Source organism: Cherax quadricarinatus, chromosome 60, assembly GCF_038502225.1.
Source record: "Cherax quadricarinatus isolate ZL_2023a chromosome 60, ASM3850222v1, whole genome shotgun sequence".
NCBI lineage: Eukaryota > Metazoa > Arthropoda > Malacostraca > Decapoda > Parastacidae > Cherax > Cherax quadricarinatus.
In genome coordinates, this window is record NC_091351.1 from 5,960,317 (window position 1) to 5,979,034 (window position 18,718).

General features: G+C 42.3%; 1 protein-coding gene across 4 annotated transcripts in view; it reads right to left on the reverse strand.

Annotated features, from left to right (window-relative positions):
* LOC128694522 (ubiquitin carboxyl-terminal hydrolase 48-like) overlaps positions 1-18,718 on the reverse strand; it is a 208,848-nt gene that overhangs the window by 91,107 nt on the left and 99,023 nt on the right. For 3 of the 4 annotated variants that reach the window (XM_070097910.1, XM_070097908.1, XM_070097907.1), the window contains 3 exons: positions 11,686-11,858; positions 7,423-7,653; positions 5,966-6,136 (listed from right to left, as the gene is read on the reverse strand). In XM_070097910.1, coding sequence (XP_069954011.1) covers positions 5,966-6,136; positions 7,423-7,653; positions 11,686-11,858 — 575 coding nt within the window. Of the gene's footprint in view, positions 1-5,213; positions 5,883-5,965; positions 6,137-7,422; positions 7,654-11,685; positions 11,859-18,718 lie in introns of those variants that run through there. The other variant, XM_070097909.1, reaches the window with a different exon arrangement.

Sequence of the window (18,718 nt, forward strand, 5' to 3'; positions counted from 1 at the left end):
GGACTGGAATTATGTTAGTCATCTTTCAGGTGTCTGGTAAACTTCCTGTCTCCAGTTTTTAGTGGAGACTAGGGTAAAGCAGTGTGCTTATTACAGTCTCTCTCTCGCTTATAATATCCAAGGCATTATTTCGTTAAGCTCTATTGCTTTTTAACTTGTCCACTTCTATCAGTATTACCCCTACTTCTTGGGCTTGTTCTCTCCCTATGTTTCTTATACTATTACTTGTTTGGTTGTGCAAATAATGTGAAACTTTAGTTAAAATTGAGGTGGTGAACACTTTTATTTAGGCTGAGAGACTCATTACCTAGTCTTCTATTCTGACACAGCAACACCAGGGTATCTTGGCACAGGGGAGTCTTTTGTAACTCCTTTGCTCTACAACTGTTTATTAAGACCTGCAGAGAGTAGAGGATGAGGTAATCAGTCTCTTAGCCTAGATGAAGGTGTTCACTACAGTAGTCTTAAGGCAATGAAGATCATCCTGAGAAGGATGACAAAATTAATCCACAATATAAGTAATACAACAGTAGTGCATAATATCGAAGAACCACAGAGAAATACATAATGTTCAATCAGGATAAATATTAGGTAGTCTGCTATGGAAATATTAAATAAATAAAACCTCGATAACGATATCAGAATATGACTCGGGACGAATTGTGGATATTGGCCTATCTATCCGCTTGCGCTCCAAGGGGTATAATTTTAATGTATTTTAAGTGTTCACACAGTTTAAGGGTTTGTATTGATAAGGGCAGTGAATGTTCTTTGCATATTCTCCACATAGTAACACTTGTGTTCCTTTGGCGTAAGATCTTCTGATCTTACGCCAAATAAGAATATGCAAAGAACATTCACTGCCCTTATCAATACAAACCCTTAAACTGTGTGAACACTTAAAATACATTAAAATTATACCCCTTGGAGCGCAAGCAGATAGATATGTCAATATCCACAATTCGTCCCGAGTCATATTCTATAAGTCCCAACAAATTTTAAGGAAAGGGGAAATCTATTATTTAGGCTGAAAAAAAAAAAAGATGCCGAGTCCAGGATCAGAAAGCCTACTGGGCTGGAACTGAGAATGTCTGATGGGCTTACAAAACACACTATAATTCAAAATAATAATATAAATTCACATTTTTAATTTACAAGTCATTATTCTCATATAGTTTTTTTCAGCATTTCATTTATAATTCTGCAATGTTTCAAAATGTCTGTGGAAAAAAAAAGTCTACATTTTTATAGGTCGATTCTGGCAATGGACCTGGATCTTGAGTTCCCTCAGTTCCCACCTTAACAGACCCTATTAGTGTTTTAGGATAAATTATGTTCCCCATAGCAGGGTCTCAGACCAAGCCTCCTACGTTGCACAGGCTATATCACAGGGATAAGAACCATTAAGAAGCAGAGAATCAAGTACAGTGTATACTGTTAGGTAAGACACACATGCAACAGTTAGGTATCTTTATTTCAAAACGTTTCGCCTACACAGTAGGCTTCTTCAGTCGAGTACAGAAAAGTTGATAGAAGTAGAAGAGACTTGAAGACGACGTAATCAGTCCATCACCCTTAAAGTTTTGAGGTGGTCAGTCCCTCAGTCTCAAAACTTCAAGGGTGATGGACTGATTACATCGTCTTCAAGTCTCTTCTGCTTCTATCAACTTTTCTGTCCTCAACTGAAGAAGCCTACTGTGTAGGCGAAACGTTTCGAAATAAAGATACCTAACTGTTGCATATGTGTCTCACCTAACAACCCGTCGGTATTTTATACCATTTTAATGTTCACAGTGTATACTGTATGTAACTAGAAGTTTGTAAGAAATATCTCTAATGTTGTACATGAATGATATACGACGTGTTCATAAAAAAAAAAAACTGAACAATCTTGCCAAAGCGCAAAAATTAAAAGTTCTTTCATTTCGCACACTGACCGGGTTCACAGTGAGGCACAGACCGTGTATACATGAGCATACAAACCCATCAGAAGCCGTGTATATCCCGCATGCATGAGAGTATGGTATAAACCTTGGTAATGGACATCAACAAGTGATTTAAAAAGACAAGTGAGTATACACTAATAGTAATAGTAGTAGTAGTAGTAGTAGTAGTAGTAACAACAATTACTGAACATTAAAGAGTAGATCATTCAGCATTCACAGCCATTACAAAACATAGAATAAAAACAAGGATAAAATTAACAAATAATGAAAACAACGAACATAAACACTCGAACACAAAAAATACTATCACAGCAAACACTACAACATAATTTAATAAATACATCCTAGTGTTTGTTCTTTTTTTTTTTGAGCACATGGGAGTACGTATATCAATCGCTAAGAGAAATCTGCTATATTGTATGGAAACACAAAACACCAGGGTAACTTCTTATTCGTGGCATCGGGGATGCACAAAAGTGGACAAAAACACAGAACTCGTCTGACCTCCCGGCCCTGCCAGCAGAGCACCTCCACCCTGTGCTGCGCCCTAATTCTCCTTGTGCAAAACCTGCGCTACAAGGATGCAGTCGTCGTTGTCGTCGTCGTCGCCGCCGCACACTCACGACTCATTACTGACATATCTGGGAGCCACCCATCACCACACAAAAACTACTTGCACATAATTACACATAGGTGAATAGATGCTTGCGCACATACAGGCACGTGCTTCTCATCCTCAAGGCAGACGAAAACACAGCTTTGTATCATCCTTCGCGGGCGTTATCAAAATAAGCATGAAAGTCGCCTCCGTAGAAAAACATGAAACATTTGCAAGAAGATATCAACAAAATATTCCAGCGGACACATGCACGCAGGTACACACAAACACTCTGAACACAGAGGGTTTGAACCTCAACAGCCAAGTGAGCTGGGTACTAGACTATCCAAAGAGAGCGTGACAAAGCTCCTGCTGGAAGCTATGTTATACTTGTGGCCGACTGCGAGTCTTCCTATCCAAAGCAGCTTGTGGCAGGACCTTTCTGACCACACAAGCACCAATAAAGCCTTGCCACAGGCCGGGCTGCAGGAGTGCAAAGTCTCTGGAAACCGCTCACAAGTGTATCACAGGCATCAGGAGAAAAAGAGCAACAGGACCAGGCAAGTAACCACCAAGAGTTCTAAAATTATGATGTTCCTGGGAGGAAGCGCTAAACTCATAAGGGTCAAATAAGAAACGAGAGAAAATCAGGATCAATCCGAGGAAGAGTAAGGCAGCTCCATCTCTTCGAATCAAGAGCCCTTCACCGGCATTAAGGCACCGTCCTTGAAAAGCAACGTTTGAAAAGAATCTGCAAAGCTAAGGAATCCACTCAGAAAAAGATTTTGTACTTCATTACGAGATAATTTGACAGACAAATGGAAGATGACGCCAGTCCAGTCTCACTAAAATTACTGAAAGCCACTGGAGAACATTATTATTATTATTACTATTAGAAGCAGAAGCAGCAGCAGCAGCAGCAGCAGCAGCAGCAGCAGCAGCAGCAGCAGCAGCAGCAGCAGCAGCAGCAGCAGCAGCAGCAGCAGCAGCAGCAGCAGCAGCAGCAGCAGCAGCAGCAGCAGCAGCAGCAGCAGCAGCAGCAGCAGCAGCAGCAGCAGCAGCAGCAGCAGCAGCAGCAGCAGCAGCAGCAGCAGCAGCAGCAGCAGCAGCAGCAGCAGCAGCAGCAGCAGCAGCAGCAGCAGCAGCAGCAGCAGCAGCAGCAGCAGCAGCAGCAGCAGCAGCAGCAGCAGCAGCAGCAGCAGCAGCAGCAGCAGCAGCAGCAGCAGCAGCAGCAGCAGCAGCAGCAGCAGCAGCAGCAGCAGCAGCAATAATAATTATAAAGTAGACAATGAAGGTGAACGCATGGAATCAAAACCAACTCAACATATACGATTCTTCAAGTGTCAACCAACACACAAGAAGTGATCAATAAGCGCAAGAAACAATCAATACGGCCAACAACCGCAAGAAGTGATCAATAAACACAAGAAGCGACCAATAACCGCAAGAAGTGGTCAATAAACAAAGCACCCACGACAAAGTCTGCTAGAACACATCCATCATGCTGAGAATATCTACGAGAAACATCCACGTTCAGCCTTCTCTTGCTTTATCCGCTTCCCTTATCCTTGGACCCCCTCCATTTTTTCGTCCCGTTTTTTTTTATGCCACTCTGCAGTGTACTTTAATCGGCTTCCTCAGTTCCCTCTTCCACATCTTTTATAAGCATCTCGAGCCTACTGTTCTTCTCTCTATTTTTTCAGTCCCCGTCTCTCCCTACGGAGAGACGGGGACACTGATTTAAAGGTTTTGTTTGACTTTCGTTTTATTCTCGCAGTTTAAGCTCTCATAAATCTTTACCTTCATATCATTGACGGTTTTGGAGAGTTCCCCTTGTTCCCGCAGCCTGGCCTTGGGCCAGGCTTGTCTGGTGCTTGCCTGGGCAGCCAGGCTGTCCTTGCTGGCGACCCGCTGACCCACATATCTCACTAGTCAAAATTATTCGCTCACTCATGCGATTAATGTACTGTACTTGTGAAGGAAAGACACGTGGTAGAAAAATATTTCATCGGAGCAGCCTTATCAAGTGAATCAACTTTGTTGGAACAAGACCCGAAATGCAAACACCATGAATTTTATTGGAAATATTTCGATCGTGGGACCAAGTGATCGGTCCTGGGCCAAAGTGTTAGGTCATAGAACCAAGTGTTCGGTCCTGGGGCCCAGTGTTTGTATTTTGTGTCTTTTCCCAACAACCTGTCAGTATCGCATACCATTTTTTAGCACTGTATCAACTTTATCCAACTTGCAGTGCGTAGTATGATCCCCCTAAGGGTTCAGCGTTTCCACGTGAATATACCTGTCTGGATTACTGTTCAGATTCAGCGTGGGTTTGAAAGCATATATCTGGTTACCAGGATTTCCACTGAGCCCTATACAAGATTTTACCACCGAAGTGGCTAGTTTATTGTGCATCCCATATCCAGCTTGTGGATGGCAGCGCAAGAGCATATGGATACAGAAAACGCTTAGGAACAAGGCCCCAAAAGTGTTAATAAGAATACATCTGAATTTATATCTTCAGCTCAATTATTTGTTACAAGTAAATTTAGGAAATTTGCTTAATATATCTGGTATCTTATTTTCATTAATAGCTTTATATATCTATATCTTGATATCTCTATATTCCTCAATTAGTGAACAATTAAGCACATAGTTGAACCCTATACAATGACTGAGATAAATGCCCTTTTTTCTGAGTGTGGGTAGTAGAGAGAGAGGGGGAATCCTCTTGCTCTCAGACAATAGTGTGCATTAGGTATCATATATTTTTAGTTTATTACGCCGACAGAAAGATGAATAAGGCACATGTGCAACACCTGCCAAGTGTTGATACCAGAACCAACACAAAAACTGCGAAGTGTTGATACCAGGACCAGCACACAAACATTGCGAAATGTTGATACCAGGACCAACACACAAACACTGCCAAGTGTTGATGCCAGGACCAACACACAAGTGTGTTCCCGAGAATATCGATCAACACCAGAGGTACAAAAACTGGACATTTTCAGCTCTATCCTCTAGTATTTTTCTACCAAGCTGTTTCTTCCGGTGTTTATGATATATTTTGCGTTGTTTCTTCTGGTGTTTGTGTTATCTTTTGAGGAAGAGGAGACTGGTAACTGTGAAATACCGTAGCCCGAACTGAGAGCCATCTTGCGCAGGACACAATTCATTAAGCATCTCCCTAAAAGACTGCACAAGTTGCTGTCAAAGCTGAGAACAATGGATTTCAAAGTTTCCAAGGTCAAATCACTTGAGGTCGCATGTTAGCCATTCAAGGTCAGATCAATGAATGTCGTGGTGAACGTTAACTCATGTCTTTCTCATTCCAGCTGAAAAGGTCATGTGATAATGATAAAAGGGTGCTAATGAATTCCTTATAATTTCATTATAGAGCAGCATTACGTGTACTCACTGCTGCTCTGAAGTAGATGGTGTCCCCTGGACGGACTCTTAGAGCGTTGAGGGTCATGGCTCTGTGATCGTCAGTGAGCTGTACAGGCAGGTCCTCACCTGAGTCACTCTGGTCTTCACTACACACCCACAACGTCTGCAGCATGGGCCAGATGCCGGTCCTCGCCGCGATCTGTTATACATACCTTACTTAATCACACAACTTTTATAGTCTAGACAAATGCATAAATTGCCAAAACATGAGCAAAATATGTCCCACATCTGTCTATACTGTGCTTTATCTATTAACCAGTCTACAGGTTAACATTTAATACTCAAAGCTTCCTAAAGCTAATGAAATATTTGATACACCAGATCACATATCACATCATTTTGTATGTATGTATATATATATATATATATATATATATATATATATATATATATATATATATGCAATAAGATCACAGTAAACAGGTGATTTCAAAATATGCAAAACAACCACTGTGAAAGAATAGAAATACTTTTTACAATCCAAAAAGGGACAACCAGCCTTATTCAACCAAAAATATGTTGGTTCTCCCTTACCATGAAAACTTGGTTGATATGCCTTCTCTTCTTAAGACTTTTAATATTAAAGTTGTATTCAAAAATCTTGATACAGTAAAAAAACTTTTGATAAAGAATTCCCCCCAAAATGCTGATGGATGTGTCGGTAAGATTCCTTGTAAAATTTGCGATAAAGTTTATTACGGTCAAACTGGTAAAAATCTCGAACTAAGATTAAAACAACATAAATATAGCATTAGAACTGGACAAGCTTCCAATGCTCTATTTATTCATGTAAGATATTTTAACCATCCAATTGATTTTCAAAAAGTTGAGAAAGTAGTATCAAGCAAGTCCATGGTCAACAGGAATATAACTGAATCTTGTTTCATAAAATGCAGTTTTGACAATAATATGAATATTTCCTTTGGTTTATATAAATTATATCCATTTATAATTAATAGAATTTGGGAAGAATTTAATAATACATTGGACAAATAATAATTTTTTAAATTTCTTATTTCTTGGGAAGAATAGTTTGTTGGTGGGTTGTATGAAGGACCTGTCTAGTTTGGCCAGTGGGGCTGCTGTCTCGCGTCAGGTGTTTCGTTGTTGTGGGATCTGATAGTGAGGTGTGGGCTACCCCTTTATATACCTTCCTTTGATGCTTTACTTTCATTGTTCCTTGCTAATGTGAGTAGCCACGAAAGCGATTGGAACTTCTCTATTCTTTCACAGTGGATGTTTTGCATATATATATATATATATATATATATATATATATATATATATATATATATATATATATATATATATATTAAAGATGATAGTATTAAAGATGAGATGAAAGACAAGTTCATAACAATTTAGGTGAGCAGTAATGACTAGCAGTGTGGATACACTCCTTCATGATATAAAAATGTTACTTACAAAGTTCTGGACCTCCCGCAGGGTGTCAGTCGACGAAAAGGTTTTGGAGGCTCGCACAAGACGTTGGCTGCTACTGCTGCTGCTGCTGCCTGATGCTGCGCCCACGCCCGCGCTGCTGCCTCCCACGCCCGCGCTGCCTCCTACGCCAGTGATGCTAGCTGCCACACCCACGCTACCACCTCCGCCCACACCAAGGGCGGCAAGCCTGGGCTTCTTGCGTGGACCCATACTCTGAGGAATGTTTTTTTTTTTAATACCCTACCCATACTCTAAGTATATAGTTCACTATTTAAGTATGTGTGTGGGGAAGGTGTTTGATTCCATTGCTTGCAAAAATGCCCTAAGAAGCTACAAGTCTTTGCCTTACCCACCTATGGAGAGTATATATATATATATATATATATATATATATATATATATATATATAATTAGTAGTAGTAGTAATGAACCACAGTGCACTATATTAACAAAGAATATTCGTTTTCTCTTGTGATGGAGCGTATATAAGACTGCACAAGTATCATACCAGCAGGCAATAACAGTAATGCATAGTGCTGGCTGCAGGTGCAGTCTTCAGGATTTAACAGGACTAAATATAAGCGTGAAAATTATGACGTTACATACTCTGAAGGATGCAGAAGTTAGCAATTACTTTTAATTCAGTTTTATGCACTTTGTTACGAGCTAAAGGTATGGTGCATCCTTGTGAAGTTAAGTGTTCTGTATGGCAACACCTGCTTCAAACTAGCGGGTTATTGCTCGTTACGAAGGCATAAATTGCCGGTACAGCCACTAACTGTCGGGGAGTCTTGCATCAGAGCGGTGGCGGCGCTCGCCTGCCTGCCTCAGTGTTTTTAGTCAACCAACCAACCCACGACCTCACTGTTGCGTCCAGAGGAACACCTCAGCACCTACCTACCTATATAGTCAGAGCAGCCCTTTATCACTTAAACTGCAATTAATCAGCACTTTATACTTTAGAAAATTATAATACTGGTGAAAAATGATTAAGAATTATATAAGGGAACACTATTTAATACACTAATAATCAAAGTACGAGAAATACAGGATTACTGATAATGTACCGGTTAGACCAGACTACTGGGAGGGGAAAAAATAATGATATTTAATTAAGGTTTATTACACTTACACAACGATGAGAAAATGTTAAAACTATACTAGTGAGAGGGACACTTAAAATTAATCAGCAGCGCTGTATGACCCTTGTGGGCGTAGTGGTTAGTTATGATTATAATAATGATAATAAAAATTAGTCAACGACAGTTCCCTTTTTGAACCTCCACTTCGTCTGTTGGTCCAACCACGACCAAGGTTTGGCACCTTCTGTCTCTATACTGTAGGTAGAACGACTCCCTCTTAATGAAAGAACAAAAAACTCTTGTACTAACCACCCTTTTCACTTTAAGTAAATGGGTAAGGCTGGAGCAATATTACACCCCCTATTTCCCTCCACCCTTTTAAAAAAATAACAGAATTAGGAGAATCTATAATTTCCCTAACTTCTTATGTTTTTTCAAAGGCTTCTATCAATCCCATCCACAGGTTTAATCCCCGGTCAATTTCGGTATTCCCAAGAATACTCTTAGAACCCCTAATCAACCACCAAGCCGTCTCCCCTCTTGTGCCTGACGGCAGGGCCTCAAAAATGAGCAACCCCACAGACCAACGAGTCAAGGTTCACTCAAGACCTACTTTGGTGTTATAAAGTACACACCAAACTGTGATGGACATGTGGGGCATCTGGCCTCCAGCAGCAACAGCTTGGTTGACCAGGCAAACACCAGACGAGCCTGCTCATGGCCGGGCTCCGATAGTGAAACTCTCTAAACTCTTCAAGGGTAAAGGTATATCAAAGGTAAAGCCTATACATTACCATTCATTTATAAACGATTTCCCACTTTTAATAAACAGTTAATAACCAAGTACATATTATCCATCTTACAATCAAACACATTAATATCAGTATGTATTACAAACTGTCACAAAATATTTCATTGTGCTTAAAACTAAAACTAAAAAAAAAAAAATGCTTTAAAATCTAAGAAAAAAATCAGACTACGGAGAAGTGAGTATCACTGGTGGTAGATGTTGAAGAGTTTTGGTTCCCTGATGTTACACAGTGTTTTATTGTGCCTATGACGCCTCTGTCTTTCAATGGGCCTATTTTTACACTTCATCGTATATTTCAGGATAGTATGTTAAAGTAGTGTGCAGTATTGGGACTAAGTTCTCAAAGATCTTCCATGTATATATTAACAGGTATCTTTTCTTCACTCCATATAGAGCATTACAAGTACTATGAGGTGTTCCCAGTAATTAAAATAATTTGTCTCTATGCGAGCAACAAACGATCTCTTCGCCTTCTCCAGCTTTGAAATTTCTCCTGCCTTGAAAGGAACCATCAACACCGATCAATATTCTAAATTAGATAGCACAAGATAGTAAAGTGTTACCTTGGGCATTATTTCTGTTTTGAAAGTTCTCATTATCCATCTTGTCATGTGTCTGGTTATTACAGAATTTGCCTTAGTGTGTTCTCTAAATGCTAAGTCAGTCGACATTATTAAATCCAAAATTCTTGCATGTTCCGTTTGCTTCATGAGATTGTCTTCCTGTGTTTTGTATCTAGTTATCTTTTTGAGTTCTTTGTTCTTTCCATATCTGAGCAGGTGGAATTTGTCACTATTGATCATGTTATTTTCTATTGTCCACTGAAAGACTTTGTTGATATCTTCTGAAGAGATGACTTTAATCCTCATTTTGGGATAGTCTGCAAAGGATGATACGAAGCTATGACTAGTGTTTTTATCTATGTCCGCTATGAGGACATAGATAAAAACTTCTGCTTAGGCAGGTCAAAGGCAGCTGTTGTTGAATCTCTTGCTCTCCTGGCCTACCCTCCCAGACTGTAAGGATAGCCACGGCCAGGGTGGAACTAACAACCCTTTCCCTCTCTTCCTGCGACTCCGTTTAGTACCTTGCGGGACTAAACGTCGTTACTAGAGGATTCCACACTTGTTTCCTTACCAGCGTGTTAATGATTTGACAATGGTCCAGGAAGGACAGAAACGTCACCCTAAAGTTCATCTCGTGAATTTGGGCTTGTCTTGAATCGTGTCGTATCTCATACCATTACCTGTCCAACGCTGGCACACGTAAAACACCCCAGAACACACGAGTGAAAAAGCCTTGCAAGATTCAGATTAGTAGAAGAGTGACGAATCCCTGCTTAGTGACAAGATGAAAGGAAGCTTAGGTGGCGCGTTACTGTGTGGTGAGTGAGGACTGACTGACGAGTTATAGGGGCTGTGTGACGAGTTATTGTGTGATAGATGAGTGGTTGTCATTAACTGGGTGATGAATGAATGGATGGCGGGCAATCAGAGCGCACATTGGAGTGCGAGAGCAGTTTCCGGCGTGATCTATAAGATAATTACACTGTTCCGCCAGAGCCCACACTGTCCCGCCCCTCCTCCATCACCTGGACTCACCCACCTGTACACACAACACAATACACAACCACGGCAGTAGGTCTACTGTCTTATGCAAGGTAAGTCCTTCTCGAATATAACCATTTTTGCTCATACATTTTCAAAGCCTACTTTTAGAACTACCCCAAGATGCTATAAGAAGACAAATCTAGAAAATCAATTTACAAAATAAATACGTAGTACATGAATTAGTAGAGTGCTTGCCGCTGTCCCTAGGCCTAGGTCTGAGAGGGCAAGGAGGCTGGTAAGTCAGCAGGTTATCAAAGATATAAGACCCGGGGGCAAAGCTCAACACTACTGTGAGAAACACTCGACAATTTTCATCCTTTTTCTCCTTCACTTCAGCTCGCTCAAGATTAATTCCCGCCAGAATCATTCTTTAGTTCCAATTGTTGAAGCTGTCAAGATCTGTACTACTGGTGGTCACAACTAGTTTAGTTTGCTGGTGGTTAAAACTGGTCCGGTTTACTCCCCAAAATAGGATCCACATCAAGTGTGGTAAGGTTTGAATGAAGTGATGAAACGTTTACAATAGAGAAATTATGAACACACTCCTAAGTATCTTCAAGAGAGAATTTAATAAGCTCCCATAGTTTCAGTGTAGCCAGGCTGTGATGTCTACTTTGGACTGCGTGCTGCTAGCATCACCCTGAATGATCTGGTCGTCAAGCGGATGTCTTATGACTGGGTCGCGGGGATGGTGACCTCTGTAATCAACTACGGGTAAAGTGGGGAAGTTAGACTCGGTTACCTCGTTGGTGAGGGCTGGTGTTGTGGCCTGGGCACCCCTGGTGCTTCTGCTCCTGCGTGGAATGTCGTTCACGGAGTTCACTTGACGCACGTGGATGATCTCGTGTTCATACGAGAACTGCTCTTCGTAGTCCTGAGCAGCGCGCACCTCCACACAGCCACTCTCACACATACCTGCAACACAACACAAACCTTCACTAACTCAAAGAAGTGTGCACAATACAAATTCAACTAAATATATATACATATATATATATATATATATATATATATATATATATATATATATATATATATATATATATATATATATATATATATATATATTTCAACAAGTCGGCAGTCTCCCACCGAGGCAGCTTGACCCAAAAAAGAAAGAAAATACCCAAAAAAAAAAATACTTTCATCATTTAACACTTTCACCACACTCACACATTATCACTGTTTTTGCAGAGGTGCTCAGAACACAACAGTTTAGAAGCATATACGTATAAAGATACACAACATATCACCTCCAAACTGCTAATATCCCGAAACCCCTCCTTAAGAGTGCAGGCATTGTACTTCCCATTTCCAGGACTCAAGTCCGGCTATATAAAAATAACCGGTTTCCCTGAAGCCCTTCACTAAATATTGCCCTCCTCACACTCCAGCAGATCGTCAGGTCCCAAATACCATTCGTCTCCATTCACTTTTATCGAACACGCTCACGCACGCCTGCTGGAAGTCCAAGCCCCTCGCCCACAAAACCTCCCTTACCCCTTCCTTCCAACCTTTTCGAGAACGACCCCTACACTGCCTTCCTTCTCCTACAGATTTAAATGCTCTCCATGTCATTCTACTTTGGTCCATTCTCTCTAAATAACCAAACCACCTCAACAACCCCTCTTCAGCCCTCTGGCTAATACTTTTATTAACTCCACACCTTCTCCTAATTTCCACACTCCGAATTTTCTGCATAATATTTACACCACACATTGCCCTTAAACAGGACATCTCCACTGCCTCCAACCGCCTCCTCGCTGCTGCATTCACAACCCAAGCTTCACACCCATATAAGAGTGTTGGTACTACTATACTTTCATACATTCCCTTCTTTGCCTCCATAGATAACGTTTTTTGTCTCCACATATACCTCAACGTACCACTCACCTTTTCTCCCTCATCAGTTCTATGATTAACCTCATCCTTCATAAATCCATCCGCCGACACGTCAACTTCCAAGTTATGTATATATATATATATATATATATATATATATATATATATATATATATATATATATATGGAGAACAAGCCACGTGGGGATGGAAATCTTTAGCTCAAGAGATTTTTCGCACTCGTGCGTCTTCAGGAGCTGTGCAATGTTGCAGGACAGCAACAGACACGAGGGAAAATTCTCTACGACAGCATTGCATAGCTCCTGAAGACGCACGAGAGTGTGAAAGATCTAGAGCTAAAGATTTTCATTCCAATGTGGCTTGTTCTGCATTAAGATCGTCTGTTTGCAATTATATATATATATATATATATATGTGTGTGTGTGTGTGTGTGTGTGTGTGTGTGTGTGTGTGTGTACTCACCTAGTTGTACTCACCTAGTTGAGGTTGCGGGGGTCGAGTCCGAGCTCCTGGCCCCGCCTCTTCACTGATCGCTACTAGGTCACTCTCCCTGAGCCGTGAGCTTTATCATACCTCTGCTTAAAGCTATGTATGGATCCTGCCTCCACTACATCGCTTCCCAAACTATTCCACTTACTGACTACTCTGTGGCTGAAGAAATACTTCCTAACATCCCTGTGATTCATCTGTGTCTTCAGCTTCCAACTGTGTCCCCTTGTTACTGTGTCCAATCTCTCGAACATCCTGTCTTTGTCCACATTGTCAATTCCTCTCAGTATTTTGTATGTCGTTATCATGTCCCCCCCCTATCTCTCCTGTCCTCCAGTGTCGTCAGGTTGATTTCCCTTAACCTCTCCTCGTAGGACATACCTCTTAGCTCTGGGACTAGTCTTGTTGCAAACCTTTGCACTTTCTCTAGTTTCTTCACGTGCTTGGCTAGGTGTGGGTTCCAAACTGGTGCCGCATACTCCAATATGGGCCTAACGTACACGGTGTACAGGGTCCTGAATGATTCCTTATTAAGATGTCGGAATGCTGTTCTGAGGTTTGCTAGGCGCCCATATGCTGCAGCAGTTATTTGGTTGATGTGCGCTTCAGGAGATGTGCCTGGTGTTATACTCACCCCAAGATCTTTTTCCTTGAGTGAGGTTTGTAGTCTCTGACCCCCCAGACTGTACTCCGTCTGCGGCCTTCTTTGCCCTTCCCCAATCTTCATGACTTTGCACTTGGTGGGATTGAACTCCAGGAGCCAATTGCTGGACCAGGTCTGCAGCCTGTGTGTGTGTGCTCACCTATTTGTACTCACCTATTTGTGGTTGCAGGGGTCGAGTCATAGCTCCTGGTCCCGCCTCTTCACTGATTGCTACTAGGTCCTCTCTCTCCCTGCTCCATGAGCTTTATCATACCTCGCCTTAAAACTATGTATGGTTCCCGCCTCCACTACTTCACTTTCTAGGCTATTCCACGGCTTGACTACTCTATGACTGAAGAAATACTTCCTAACATCCCTTTGATTCATCTGAGTCTTCAACTTCCAATTGTGACCTCTTGTGTCTTTGTCCCATCTCTGGAACATCCTGTCTATTCCGCGCAGTATTTTATATGTCGTTATCATGTCTCCCCTGACCCTCCTGGCCTCCAGTGTCGTCAGGCCGATTTCCCTCAACCTTTCTTCGTAGGACAATCCCCGTAGCTCTGGGACTAGTCTTGTTGCAAACCTTTGCACTTTCTCTAATTTCTTGACGTGCTTGACTAGGTGTGGATTCCAAACTGGTGCTGCATACTCCAGTATGGGCCTGACGTAAATGGTATACAGAATCTTGAACGAATCCTTACTGAGGTATCGGAACGCTATCCGTAGGTTTGCCAGGCGCCCGTATGCTGCAGTAGTTATCTGACTGATGTGCGCCTCAGGAGATATGCTCGGTGTTATACTCACCCCCAGATCTTTTTCCTTGAGTGAGGTTTGCACACTTTGGCCATCTAAACTATATTGTGTCTGCAGTCTTCTTTGCCCTTCCCCAATCTTCATGACTTTGCATTTGGCAGGGTTAAACTCAAGGAGCCAGTTGCTGGACCAGGCTTGTAGCCTGTCCAGGTCTCTTTGTAGTCCTGCCTGATCCTCATCCGATTTGATTCTTCTCATTAACTTCACATCGTCCGCAAACAAGGACACTTCTGAGTCTATCCCTTCCGTTATGTCATTCACATATACCAAGAACAGCACAGGTCCTAGGACTGACCCCTGTGGAACCCCGCTTGTCACAGGCGCTCTGACACCTCGTCACGTACCATGACTCGTTGTTGCCTCCCTGTCAGGTATTCTCTGATCCATTGCAGTGCCTTTCCTGTTATGTGTGCCTGATCCTCTAGCTTTTGCAGTAACCTCTTGTGAGGAACTGTGTCGAAGGCCTTCTTGCAGTCCAAAAAAATGCAGTCGATCCACCCCTCTCTCCCTTGTCTTACTTCTGTCACCTTGTCATAAAACTCTAGTAGGTTTGTGACACAGGATTTTCCCTCCCTGAAACCATGCTGGTTGTCAATTATACACTTGTTTCTTTCCAGGTGCTCCACCACTCTCCTCCTGATGATCTTCTCCATGACCTTGCATACTTGTAGATGAATGGTTCAGAGAACCGACATGTTGATAAATTAGACACATGTGCAACTCTTGGGTATCTTTATTGAGGAAACGTTTCGCCACACAGTGGCTTCATCAGTCCATACATAGGAGAAACTTGAAGAACAGGAGGAGAATGAGGTAATCAGTCCCTCAACCTTGAGTCGATGTGTTCAGTCCATCAATCTTGAGTAGAATACGGCAGATGAGCGGAGAAGCAGCTTATAAACCGTATGGCAGGAGAGGTGCAGCAGTCATAGGTGTTACATTTGTTCAATGTGGAAGTAGGTTGTATGGACTGATGAAGCCACTGTGTGGCGAAACGTTTCCTCAATAAAGATACCCAAGAGTTGCACATGTGTCTAATTTATCAACATGTCGGTTCTCTGAACCATTCAACTACAAACCTGTCAGACACTGCAACTTCTTGGGATCTTAATACTTAGGAATTCTTCGCTTGCCTAATTCTTGGGCACAACCTACTTCCACATTGAACAAATGTAACACCTATGACTGCTGCACCTCTCCTGCCATACCGTTTATAAGCTGCTTCTCCGCTCATCTGCCGTATTCTACTCAAGATTGATGGACTGAACACATCGACTCAAGGTTGAGGGACTGATTACCTCATTCTCCTCCTGTTCTTCAAGTTTCTCCTATGTATGGACTGATGAAGCCACTGTGTGGCGAAACGTTTCCTCAATAAAGATACCCAAGAGTTGCACATGTGTCTAATTTATCAACCTTGCATACTATACACGTTAGTGATACAGGTCTGTAGTTTAGTGCCTCATGTCTGTCTCCCTTTTTAAAAATTAGGACTACATTTGCCATCTTCCATACCTCGGTGAGTTGCCCAGTTTCAAATGATGTGTTGAAGATCTTTGTTAACGGTACACACAATATCTCTGCTCCCTCTTTAAGGACCCACGGAGAGATGTTGTCTGGTCCCACCGCCTTTGAGGTGTCAAGTTCGCATAGCAACTTCTTCACCTCCTCCTTGGTTATATGTACCTCATCCAGCACTTGCTGGTGCACCCCCCTGCTCTGATTTCCTGGAGTCCTACTGGTTTCCACTGTAAATACTTTAAATCTTGTGTTGAGCTCCTGACATACCTCCCGGTCGTTTCTTGTGAATTCCCCATCACCCTTCCTCAGTCTGATTACCTGGTCCTTGACTGTTGTTTTCCTCCTGATATGGCTGTACAACAGCTTCGGGTCAGTCTCGACTTTCGATGCTATGTCATTTTCGTATTGCCGCTGAGCCTCCCTTATCTGTGCATATTCGTTTCTGGCTCTTCGACTAATCTCTTTATTTTCCTGAGTTCTCTGTCTTCTGTACCTTTTCCATTCTCTAGTACACCTAGTTTTTGCCTCCCTACACCTTCGGGTGAACCAAGGACTCGTTCTGTTCTTCCCATTATTTCTGTTTTCCTTGGGAACAAACCTCTCCTCTGCCTCCTTGCATTTTGTTGCCACATAGTCCATCATTTCTTCTACTGGTTTTCCTGTCAGTTCCCTCTCCCACTGAATGTCTTGAAAGAAGTTCCTCAAGCCTGAGTAGTTAACCCTTTTGTAGTTTGGTTTTTCCCACCCTATTCCTGCTGCTCTCTCCACTTGGAGCTCAACTATGTAGTCGAAGCACAGAACCACATGATCACTAACTCCCAGGGGCCTTTCATACATGATATCCTCGATGTCAGAACTACTCAAGGTGAATACAAGGTTCAGTCTTGCTGGTTCATCCTCTCCTCTCTCTCTGGTAGTGTCTCTAACATGTTGATGCATGAGGTTTTCCAGTACCACATCCATCATCTTGGCTCTCCATGTTTCGGGACCCCCATGGGGCTCCAGGTTTTCCCAGTCAATCTCCTTGTGATTGAAATCACCCATAACTAGTAACTTTGCTCCCCCCATGTGTGCTCTCCTGGCCACCTCGGCTAGTGTGTCGACCATTGCTCTGTTGCTCTCATCGTATTCTTGTCTTGGCCTCCTGCAGTTCTGTGGTGGGTTGTACATTACTGCAATTATCACTTTATGTCCCTCAGACTGGATTGTTCCTACTAAGTAGTCCCTTTCGCCCGTGCCATCCATTCCTTCCATTTTCTCAAACCCCCACTGGTTTTTAATGAGCAGTGCAACTCCTCCTCCCCCTCTCCTCCCTCTGTCTTTCCTGAGGATTTAATATCTGAATGGAAAGATTGAATCTGTTATTATTCTGGTGAGTTTTGTTTCTGTGAGTGCTATTATGTCTGGGGATGTCTCCTTGATTCTTTCGTGCCACTCCTCATACTTATTTGTTATTCCATCTGCATTTGTATACCACACCTTCAAATTCTTTTCTAAGATTGTGGTCTGGGAGGTGTATTGGGGTTGGGGAAGTGGGAGACCTGATAAGGGACTATGGGTGGTTGCTGTGGGGGTGGAGTTTGTAATGCAGTGGGTGGGGGCATTGGATGTGGCATGGGTGTTTTGGTTTAGAGTGTTTGGTTGCACTGGGGTTGACCTGGTTGGGAGGCTTCTATAGGAAGTTGTGAGGGAGGCTGTATTTGATCTTCCTGTGTCTGGGATCTCCTGTCTGTCTTCTCCATCCCCTCTCTTTCCTCCTTTCTCCTTTGTACCATCTCTCTCTGTTTCTGCCTTTCTGCTTGTGTTCTGTCGCTGTCGAGATACACCTTCCTGTATGCCGGTATGTCCCTTAATCGTGCTTTCTCCTGCAGGATCCTGTTCTGAGTCGATTCTGCCTTGAAGGTCACTTTCACTGGCCGGTTTCTTTTTTTTACAAATCCCCCTATTCTCCGAAAATTTTCCAGCTGGGTCATCTCTTCTCCTATTGCTTTCATGATGCTTTCAATTGCTTTTTTTTCCCCTTGTTTTCTTGCTTCATATGTTTCCCCTTCAACTTCCTGGAGCCCATGCACAAAGACTGACCTCACCCTTTCATTCTCCCACTGCATATCCCTGTGTATCCCCTCATTCAATTTGATTTCCTCCATTGCAGCTTTCCTTTCTTCAGTTTCACTAGCTAATGTACTTGGGCTCAGTGGCCTGTCATTTTCCCTTCTCGGCTTTCCCTGGGCTCTGCTGTGGTCTGTTAGGGCCTCCACATATAGCTTAGCTCTTTCATTTACTACAGTCTCCACTGATTGAGCTTCTACATGCAGTTTTGCTCCTTCTTTCCCTACAGTCCCCTTATTTGTGGCTGAGGTAGCAGTCTCTGTTGTCAATCTCAAAATGTTCTTTAGTTCTTTAGGCTGTTTCAGATTTTTCAGTTCCTCTTCTAAACTCTGTAT